General features: G+C 48.0%; 1 protein-coding gene across 8 annotated transcripts in view; it reads left to right on the forward strand.

The window, feature by feature from the left end:
• Positions 1-9,150, forward strand: part of LOC141100193 (uncharacterized) — a 33,855-nt gene extending 24,705 nt beyond the window's left edge. For 7 of the 8 annotated variants that reach the window (XM_073588507.1, XM_073588510.1, XM_073588508.1 and 4 more), the window contains one exon: positions 7,954-9,150. In XM_073588507.1, coding sequence (XP_073444608.1) covers positions 7,954-8,963 — 1,010 coding nt within the window. In that variant the 3' untranslated portion in view covers positions 8,964-9,150. The remainder of the gene's footprint in view (positions 1-7,953) is intronic. The other variant, XM_073588509.1, reaches the window with a different exon arrangement.
• The last annotated feature ends 1,744 nt before the right edge of the window (positions 9,151-10,894 follow it).

The raw sequence follows: 10,894 nt of genomic DNA on the forward strand, positions 1-10,894 counted from the left end.
TTGTCCACTTCTCGGCCCACCCTTGTCAATATGAATGTTTTCCACCGTAAAAATAAAAAAACTTATACTCACTATCCTTACCAGCGCAGTTCCAACGGTGTTGACACTCGCATTCCCGGGGCTGACGTGAGATTGTTATGACTTGTGAGCCCTGCACCCAATCGGCGCTCACGTCACTGTCTCTGCTTTCGGAAGTATTAGTAATCAGGACGTAAGTGGCCAGCCTCATCTCCCATTTCATCTCAATTATGTATACGTCCAAAGGTGGGGACATTGACTGCAGCACAAAGCTCACGTGTCATAACAACCGCATGTGAGCCCCAGAAAAGTGAGCACTGACACTGCTGGAACGGTACCAGCACAGTTGGTGAGTTTTAAGATTTTTATTTTCTCCTTCGCCTCATTGGGGGACACAGATACCGTGGGGTGTATGCTTCTGCCGCTAGGAGGCTGACACTAAGTGAAAAAAAAAAGGTTAGCTCCTCCTCCGCCATATACACCCTCGCCCCCATTGCGGGCAGAACTCAGTTTTTTGCTTAGTGTCCATGGAGGCACATGTCTGTTTTTTTTTCCCCAGACTTTTTTCTTTTCCCATGAAGATTAGACAGGGGTAACAGATCCTATTGAAAGGGTCCGATTTCCCCAAACCTACAACGGGCGAGCACGTGCGAGTGTCGCCTCCACGTATCCTCTCCCGCGTCGTGGGACACAATGCCGGACATAGCCCTGACCACCCCTAGGTATTGAAACCATGGGCTGTACAGAGGCACAAGACTAGTCCGTGCGGCCCCCACTGCTCCACCAATGCTGAGACTGCGGTGCTGCAAGGTGGCTGACGGTCCCTCTCCTCACCCCCTGAAGGGGTTAGACGGTGCTAGAGTGCCTGCACTTCCTATTTTTTCGAGGCCCCCTCACATACCAGAGCACAGGAAGCTGAAGAGGATCGTCTGTGAGGAGAGGGCCTGGGAGGGCTCCTGTGAAGATCGGGACTGGAGCCCTTAGCGGGGAGGCCACCGGCGATTCAGGGCTGAGCGTGGCGGCATCGTCAGGCGGCGTTGCAGCAGCAGCAGCCCGCGCCTGTAAACAGCGCCATTTTTCGGCGCCATGGAAGTCCGCACCCCTCCCCTTCGGGTAGGGGATAAAATTGAGGCCGCGGCTTTAGCCAGAGCTAGGCCGCGGGCGGAAGTGCCTCCTCAGGCCCGCCCCGCACTGGGCGGCGGCGAATAAATTTAGTCCCCGGCTTCGGAGCGCGGCTAGGCCACAGAGTCGGAAGTACCGCCCCTGGAGCGATTCATATGCTGGCAGCCCGCCCCACAGCTGGTGGCGTACGATTTTGGATGTTAAGGCGTCCAGGAGTGGGGGCGCAGGACTGGGGTAAGTGCTGCCTGAGAGGCCACGCTACAGGAAAAACGAGGTGCTACCTCCTCCCCCCCCTCCCCAGCAGCGGACAGATACAACATGTCCGAAAAAACAAGGACGCACACTTTTTTTACGCTGCATGCATCTCTTGTCAGGCTGCGTTTCCGCGGGCGCAGAGCAAGTGATTATGCGAAGCCTGCGAGTCCGAACACGCTCAGGAGCCCTCCCCTGCGACCGCGACCAATGTGCCGAACCCCCCGGAGTGGGCCCTATCACTGTCACAGTCCATGGGGTCGCTTACGAGGGCAATCGAGTCCCTTCAGGCCCCAGATAGGGGCAGGGACAATGGCTCGCCGACCTTAGAGGGAACCTCCACCTCACACGAGCCTCCGGCCTGCAGGGGCCGCTCTTATTCCAGGCAGACCTGGGGGAAACGAATCCACGCTGTGTCACCCAGTCCATCCGGTGCCCTGGCATCCGTAAGCTCTGCTTCTTGCTCCCCGTCACCAGTGGTTGATAGTGAGCAGACCTCAGATTTCGACTCAGACGAGCCCCTTGACCTGGACACTCCAGGGTCACTTGAAACAGTGGACAGCCTCATAGAAGCCGTCAATCATATCTTGGGGATTGAGGAAGATCCCGCAGCGGCTACGGGGCATAAGGTGGCATTTAAGCGAGTAAAGCAGCCGCACAGAATTTTTTCCTCTCACCCCGAGTTTGAGGACATAGTGCAGCGACACAGAGAACAGCCAGATAGGCGTTTCTCTGGCCAAAAGGCACTCGAAACAAAGGTATCCATTTGCCCCGGACCTCCGTAAAAATTGGACAGAATCTCCAATGGTGGATCCACCAGTTTCGCGCCTAGCCACTAAAACCCTGTTATCCGTGCCTAGTGTTTCCTCTATTAAGGATCCCACGGATTGCCTCATAGAGAGTTTAGCTCGTTCAGTATATGAAGCGTCAGGGTCAGAACTCGCTCCCTCGTTCGCAGCAACTTGGGTAGCCAAGGCTATGATCTCATGGTCAGAATCGTTAAATAAAGTCGCGCAGGAGCAAGATCTACCTGCAGAGATATCGGAGATCGCGAGTCAGATGGCGATGGCTGGAGACTACGTAATCAATGCATCTTTGGATGTGGGCAATTGCTCTGCACTTGCTGCCACTAACGCAATTTCTATCAGAAGAGCTCTATGGTTAAGGACATGGCGGGCCGATTCTACTTCCAAGAAGTCCTTGACTTTTCTGCCTTATCAGTGCGGCCGTCTTTTCGGAGAGAAGTTGGATGAACTCATCTCCGACTCCACAGGAGGAAAGAGCGGGTTTCTCCCTCAACAAAAGGTCAAGCCGCTTCAGGCCGCCCCAACCAGGGTAGGGAGTGGCAGGTCTCATATAGAGCCAACCCATTGAGGAGAATGCGTCCTCAACAGCCCAGATCGAGCGGATCCAGATCCCAAAGATCATCAGCCAAATGACTCGAGGCGTTTACCAGACGACACCAGCAGGGTGGGCGGCCACCTACTCTGGTTTCACCACGTCTGGTTCAGTGTTGGACGCGACGCATGGATGAAGGAGTTGGTGACCTCAGGTTACAAAATAGAATTTGTCAGGTACCCTCCAAGACAGTTTTTTCGTTCTCGTCTTCCCAGGGTGGATGCCCAGGCAAGCGCTCTATTAGGAGCCATCGAATCGCTCCAGCACAACGGGGTCATTGTTCCTGTACCAGAACACGAAAGAGCTCAGGGCTTCTATTCCAACCTGTTTGCGGTTCCCAGAAAGGACGAGTCTGTCAGACCTGTTTTGGACTTGAAGCTTCTGAACAAATTCATCAGGATCAGGCATTTCCGGATGGAGTCCCTTGGTTCAGTCATATCGACCATGGAGCAGGGAGAATACTTGGCCTCGATCGACATCCAGGACGCATATCTGCATATTTCCATTTTTCCTCTTCATCAGAGGTTCCTACGCTTCGCCATCAATGGTCAACATTTTCAGTTTGTAGCGCTACCCTTTGGGCTAGCCACGGCTCCCAGCGTGTTTACAAAGGTTATGGCAGTTGTCATGGCCATACTGCATTCTCGAGGCATAGTCGTCTTGCCTTACTTGGACGACCTATTGGTCAAGGGGCCTTCAATACGGGCATGTGAGGAAAATGTCAACATCACGCTAGATACTCTTGCCCGCTTAAGGTGGTTGGTCAATGCGAAGAAGTCATCCCTTGTGCCAGCTCAGAGGATTTCCTTCTTAGGAATGATCTTCGACACTTGCCGTGGGTTGGTAATTCTCCCTCAGGAAAAAGCCCTAGCACTCTGGCAGGGAGTTCGGACTCTTCGCCAACTAGTCCCTTATACCATTCGTTTCGGGATGAGGATTCTAAGAAGAATGGTGGCAGCAGCAATGGAAGCGATACCGTTCGCTCAGTTCCATTTTCGCCCCCTGCAGCACGCTCTCTTGTCAGCTTGGGACAAGAATCCTTTCACGCTCGATCGGCCGTGCCGACTGTCCTCTCAAGTCAGGCAGTCGCTCGGTTGGTGGATAACCTCTCTGACCCAGGGGAAACCCTTCCCCCCAGACCATTGGTTGGTGATGACAACCGACGCCAGTCTCCTCGGGGGAGCGGTGTTTCGCCACCACACAACCCAGGGACGGTGGTCGCCACAGGAGGCACGCCTCCCGATCAACTTATAGGAGATATGAGCAATTCGGCTGGCTCTGCAGCAGTTTCATCACTTCTTAGCAGGCCGCCCTGTCCGGATCCAATCGGACAACGCCACGGCGGTGGCTTACATAAATCACCAAGGGGGCACCCCCAGCAGAGCAACTATGCGCGAGGTGGGGCACGTTCTTCAGTGGGCCGAGGCAAAACAACTCGGTGATTTCGGCAGTCCACATCCCGGGCGTGGAAAACTGGGCGGCAGACTTTCTCAGCCGGCAGGGTCTTGTGTCCGGAGAGTGGTCACTACATCCCAAGGTCTTCCAGCAGTTTTGTCAACGGTGGAGAACTCCGGATATGGACCTGATGGCGTCCAGAGTGAACGTCAAGGTGCCCACATATGTCGCTCGGGCCAGGGACCCGTAAGCAATCGCTGTGGATGCGTTGGTTCTGCCATGGAACCAGTTCCGCCTCCCATATCTATTTCCCCCACTGCCACTACTCCCGAGAGCCATCAAAAAGATCAAGACGGAAGGGGTTCCGGCGATTCTGCTGGCCCCGGACTGGACCAGTCGAGCGTGGTACGCAGATCTAATGCAGCTGCTCGCCGACGTTCCTTGGCGACTGCTAGAGCGCCCAGATCTACTTTCTCAATGGCCGATTTGCCACCCGAACTCAGGGGCTCTGTTTTTGACGGCATGGCCGTTGACTCTTGGATTCTAACCCAGGCAGGGTTTGGGAGCAAGGTGGTCGCTACAATGGTTAGCGCCCGGAAGCCTGCTTCAGCACGAATTTACCACCACACCTGGAAGGTGTTCTTTGCTTGGTGCCGAGGCCGGAGTGTTTCTCCGCTAAGATTCTCGATTCCCAACATCTTGGCCTTTCTCCAGTCGGGCCTAGACTCGGGCTTGGCCCCAAGTTCCCTCAGGAGACAAATATCGGCCTTATTCGCGCCTATGGACGCCTGGGACCTTGACCTGGTCCTAAGTGTTCTGCAGGAAGCTCCATTTGAACCACTTCAGGATGTCTCTTTGAGGTACCTTTCCTGGAAAGTGGTGTTCCTAGTGGCCATCTCTTCTATCAGGCGGGTTTCAGAGGTGGCGGCCCTATCCTGCCGAGCTCCGTTCCTCACTTTGCATAAGGATAAGGTGGTGCTCAGACCAGCCCCTCCTTTTCTGCCTTCTTTTTGTCCAGCACCGGTGCACCGTGTGGAAAAGGCTCTTCACACATTAGACCTGGTAAAAGCCCTCCGGAGGTACGTGTCGAGGACGGCGCCCTTTCGTCAGACGGACACTCTGTTCGTGCTCCCCGAAGGGCGCAGGAAGGGACTTGCTGCCTCAAAATCGACCATAGCCAGATGGATTCGTTTGACTATTCAGGAGTCCTACCACATTAGAGGCGCGCCGATTCCAGCAGGGATCAAAGCGCACTCTACTCGGGCAGTGGGCGCCTCTTGGGCGCTTCGGCATCAGGCTTTAACGGAACAGGTTTGCAAGGCAGCAACCTGGTCCAGCCTGCACACATTTACCAAACATTATAATATCCACACTCAGGCCTCGGCGGATGCGAGCCTGGGTAGGATTCTCCAAGCAGCGGTGGCGCACCTTTAAACAAGAGGTGCATGTAGCTTGGATCGGTGAGTCAATCTCCCACCCAGGGACTGCTTTAGGATGTCCCACAGCATTTGTGTCCCCCAGTGAGGCGAAGGAGAAACATGGATTTTTGTGATAAACTCACCGTAAAATCCTTTTCTCCGAGACGCTCATTACGGGACACAGCACCCACCCTATTAGCCAGTTGGCTCTTGTTTTATTTAATTAATATGCATTTACTTATTTGATATAAGGGTGGTCTTTTTTTGGACATGTTGTACCTGTATTAAGGCTGATGTTGTTGTCCTCCTACTGCTTTGGCACCAAACTGAGTTCCGCCCACAATGGGGGCGAGGGTGTATACGGCGGAGGAGCTAACCTCTTTTTTTTCCACTTAGTGTCAGCCTCCTAGCGGCAGAAGCATACACCCCACAGTATCTGTGTCCCCCAATGAGCGTCTCAGAGAAAAGGATTTTATGTTGAGTTTATCACAAAAATCCATGTTTCATGCAGGCAAACATTCATATCGAGAAGAGGTTGTCCTAGTAGTGGACAACCCCTTTAATGACTAGTTACTTTTATACTTGGTACATACAGTATGAATGTCATTCATACTGTTGGCCAAAATGCACAGCAATGCATCCTTGTTGTATGTGGTGTGTAGGAGCTGTCGTCTGCATTGACTACTCGTGTCTCACTGAGGACATCAGCTGCTATATATTACCCTGTGAGCATACTTGTAGGATACATATTAACCAGATAACAACCAAAACACCATAAATGTATCGAGCTTGGTCCTGGGCTTTAACATCATAACCTTGTAAATGTATGGCACTTGTTCTGGTCAGCTTTGAACTCTGGGAGAAGAAAAAAAGCTATTATCATTTATTGACATTTTTGCAGTGAAAAAAAGCATCAACATTGCCGATGTTCTGTAGGACCTGGCGATCACAGGAACAGAGTCTTTGCCGGCATAACAGAGCTTCTGGGTCCTATGATCCAAAGCAAATCTGCCTGTGGAGCCTGCCTCTGTTATAATAGGGGAAAAAATGTTCCCCGCAGATCTTTCATGAATTCTTGGGAGAGAAATTATGTAAAAAAAAATATGTATGGATGAAAAAAACTGCAAAAAAAGTAATACAAAATAAAAAGTCCTCACTACAAAAAATATCAAGCGATTTTTTTTTTTTTTTTTTAATATAAAATACATTTTATTACATACATATAAAACAAAAGCCTACATATAATAAATCTCATGACAACATAATAACCCGAACAATTAAGTCAACAGGTTATTTGGTGTGAAACGTGAACACTAAAAAATAAAAACACAGAAAACCAAAAATTGCTTTTTTTCTATATAGAGGTTATTTTGTTTTAGTATGACAGGTTATTACATTCAGTGAGTTAGAACTTGTCAGAATTTTTTTTTCTTGGTGTGATATGATCATCTGTCCCATCACAGAAAATCTCTGAGCGTTTATGGGTTAGCAATCATGGCCCATGCATATAATCTGACTAAACATTGTCTTTCATCGCTTGTTGACCATTAACGGGGTTGTCCTGTGAAAACAAGTTGTCTCCTATCCACAGAATAGGGAATAAAGGTACTGTCACACTTAGCGATGCACCAGCGATCCCGACCAGCGATATGACGCGGTCAAGATCGCTGGTGCATCGCTAAGTGGTCGCTAGTGAGCTGCCACACAGGCAGATCTCACCAGCGACATAGCAGGGGTCAGGGGTCGCTACTTATCTGTCAGACGCGGCGATCCTGACGTCCACCCGCGTCGCTCGTCGGCGCCGCAGGAAGCTGACGACAAGAAACTGCCCAGGCCATTCTCGCGCGAACAGCGATAGCTAGCGGGGGAGCCGGTCGGAGATAAGTATCAGACATAGCGATATCACTAGCAATATCGCTATAACGTCACAAAATCAGTGATATTCCTAGCGATTTCGCTTAGTGTGACAGGCCCTTAAGTTAGTGGATGATTGAACACTGGAACCCCCCCAAATCGTTAGAACAGAGAATCTTTATCCCTGACGGGGGGGCTTATATCCCTGTTATAAAATTGAGTGGTAGTTTTGAGTGCAACCCCCAGGGACCTAAATGGAACAGCGGTTGAGAATGCCCATTGACACCCTATTTTAACGTGAATAAAAGTTCCCCATTCTTCCCATCAGTGCGGGTACCAGCAGTCAAACCCCCACGAATCAATAAGTTATCACCTACGGTATATATGGGTGATGACTTGTTTTCACTAGATGGCGCCTTTAAATCTGTTCAGGTCTGTATTTTGTGTGATTTATGATATACAAGTTGTAAAAAAGAAAATACCTTTTTATTTCCAGCAGATGATTACAACAATACCTCGAAGAGTCATTATAATGATATCTCAAAAACATCTCTAATAGAACATCCTACTACCCAAAATACGTACTCGGGTCCTTATATTCCAGAACTGTTGTGGGATTTTTCGAATTATGAGGAAGGTCCAGAACATATTCTTCCACAGAGTTTATCTTCTGAATCTGTGGAATGCTTTGCTGAAGAATCTGAGCAGTGCTCCCATGAAAGAATGGGAAATATGGATAATCTATTTCCTTGTCCAGAATGTGGACAATGTTTTGCCCACAATGCAAATCTCCTTGTACATTTAAGAATTCATAAAGAAAGTCTTGAAGGACAGAAAAACACATCTCTAAAAAGGCTGTTTTCATGCTTGCAATGTGGAAAATGTTTTACTAGGAAATCCATTCTTAATGAACATCTAAGAACTCACACAGGGGAGAAACCTCATTCTTGCTCACAGTGTGGCAAATGTTTTACAAAGAAGTCAAGCCTGCTTAAGCATGAGATAATTCACACAGGGGAGAAGCTATTTTCGTGCTTGGAATGTGGAAAGTGTTTTATGTTCAAAGATCATCTTGAACGTCATCAGAGAATTCACACAGGAGAGAGGCCATACCCATGTTTGGAATGTGGAAAACGTTTTATCCAGAAATCAGGTCTTAGTAAACATCAAAAAATTCACACAGGTGAAAAACCATTTTCATGTTCAGAATGTGGGAAATGCTTTGCTGAGAAATCAGGTCTTGTTAGACATCAAAGAACTCACACAGGTGAGAAGCCATACTCGTGTTCAGAATGTGGGAAATGCTTTGCACAGAAATCAGAACTTGTTGAACATCACAGAAATCACACGGGGGAGAAGCCGTTTTTGTGTTTGGAATGTGGTCAGTGTTTTAGCAGGAAATCTGTTCTTGCTAATCATCAAAGAATTCACACAGGGACAATCAATATCGAAAAATCATCAAAGCTCCAAGAAAATCTTCTCTGTCTTATGAATTATATGGACTAGTCAGAGAAAATGTGATTCAGTGAACTTTCAGTTCATCATGAACAAATGTTCAAGCCATTATAGTATTGTGTGTCTGTCTAGAACTACTGTGCTGGTGTTTGTCATACGCTATAAAGATTCTGCTCAAGTCATTTTCTCATTTTTTATCATGCTACACTCATGTCAATTAAAATTATATTAATATGAATGACTTTAGTCTGGTTGGGATATGTTTCTCTGAATCTGCCTCCCACTTCTTTATCCCTCCTGCCATATTGAGTGTTTACTGAACACCCTCATCATGGAGTACACTTTACAGCAGTACTGAGCGATATTGCTGTAAATTGAGCACTAGGGCAAAATACAGTGTGTCCATAAAGTCATGGTGCACTTTTGACCAGTCACTGGAAAACAACAAAAAACTATAGAAATGTGAAATCTGCTCCATATAAAAGAAAAACCCTCCCAGTTTCATGCCTATTCAGTGTAGTTTGATGTGGTCTCCATTTGATGCCCTGCACACATCCAAACGATAGTGAAATTCTTGCCACACACGGGTAAGGACGTCTGGTGTAACAGAGTGAATAACGTCTGTTATTCTCTGTTTTAAATAAGTAACCCCTTAACGTCCAATGATGGGTATAGCCCGTCATGGCAGGATGTAAGTTCCTGCATCATGCCGGGCTGTGCCAGTCATGCATTTATACTGTCACTGCATGTAAACACGCAGTGACAGTTCAGTGACGACAGCTGTCAGACAGCTGACAGGCACAGCAAGAGGTGCGGAGACCCTTGCCGTCGGTCCCCCGCACCCAGAGCGTTGTGTTTGGTCAGTCAATCTCACTGACCGATCACAGCATGAGCCTGCAGGAGATGCTGAAATTTCAGCATCTCCTGCCCAGTCAGTGCAGGAGCTCAGCGCTGCCGGTGGCTGAGCTTCCTGCCCTAGTAGCCAGGAGCGGCGTCCATGCCTGTTAACCTCCTGACTGCTGCGAATGGGCGCGATCGCAGCGTTCAGGGGGGAGGCAGAGGGTCGGGGGCTCCCTCTGCCTCAGATCGGCATCCCCGCGATATAATCGCGTTGCCCGATCTCAGCCATGATGACCCGGGGTTGTCATGACAACCCCGTGGTCATCCAGCTACATAAAATCTCTGAGGCCATGCTCACAGCATGATCTCAGAAGCTTTCTGCATAGGTATAATGCATTGCAATGTGTTATACCTGCAAATCAAAGTAAAAAAGTGAAAGTCCCATAAAGGGATGAGGTAAAAAACTTTTTTTAAAAAATATGTAAAAAAAGTATTAAAAAAAAAAAAAAAAATTCCCCTAAAAAATTCACATTTTTATGTAACAAAAAAATTAACAAAAAAATACACGTTTGGTATCGCCGCGTCCGTAAAAATCCCATCTATAAAATTGTCACAGTAGTTAACCCCTTCAATGAACGCCGTGAAAAAAAAAACCCACAAAAAACTTTTCCAAGTGATATCATCATACCGCTTGGAAAAGGTGGAATAAAACGCGATAAAAAAAATGAATGGTAATAAAAATAGTATCACTTAAAGCGCCATCTTTTCCGCAAAAAACAAGCTGCCATACAGCTCCTTCAGCAGAAAAATAAAAAAGTTATAGTTCTCAGAATAAAGTGATACAAAAATAATTATTTTTTCTATAAAAGTTTTTATTGTGTAAAAAGCGCCAAACATAAAAAAACTATATAAATGAGGTATCATTGTAATCATAGTGACCCGAAGAATAAAGCTGCCTTATCAATTTTACCACACGCGGAACTGAGGGGGAAAAAAAAAAAAAAAAAACTTGAATTGCTGGTTTTTGTTCATTCTGCCTCCACAAAAATCAGAATAGAAAGCGATCAAAAAACATTATGTGCCCGAAAATGGTACCAATAAAAACGTCAGCTCGTACTGTAAAAACAAGCCCTCAAATGACA

The sequence above is a fragment of the Dendrobates tinctorius genome, unplaced genomic scaffold (genome assembly GCF_039654945.1).
Source record: "Dendrobates tinctorius isolate UK_male_01 unplaced genomic scaffold, ASM3965494v1 ptg000103l, whole genome shotgun sequence".
NCBI lineage: Eukaryota > Metazoa > Chordata > Amphibia > Anura > Dendrobatidae > Dendrobates > Dendrobates tinctorius.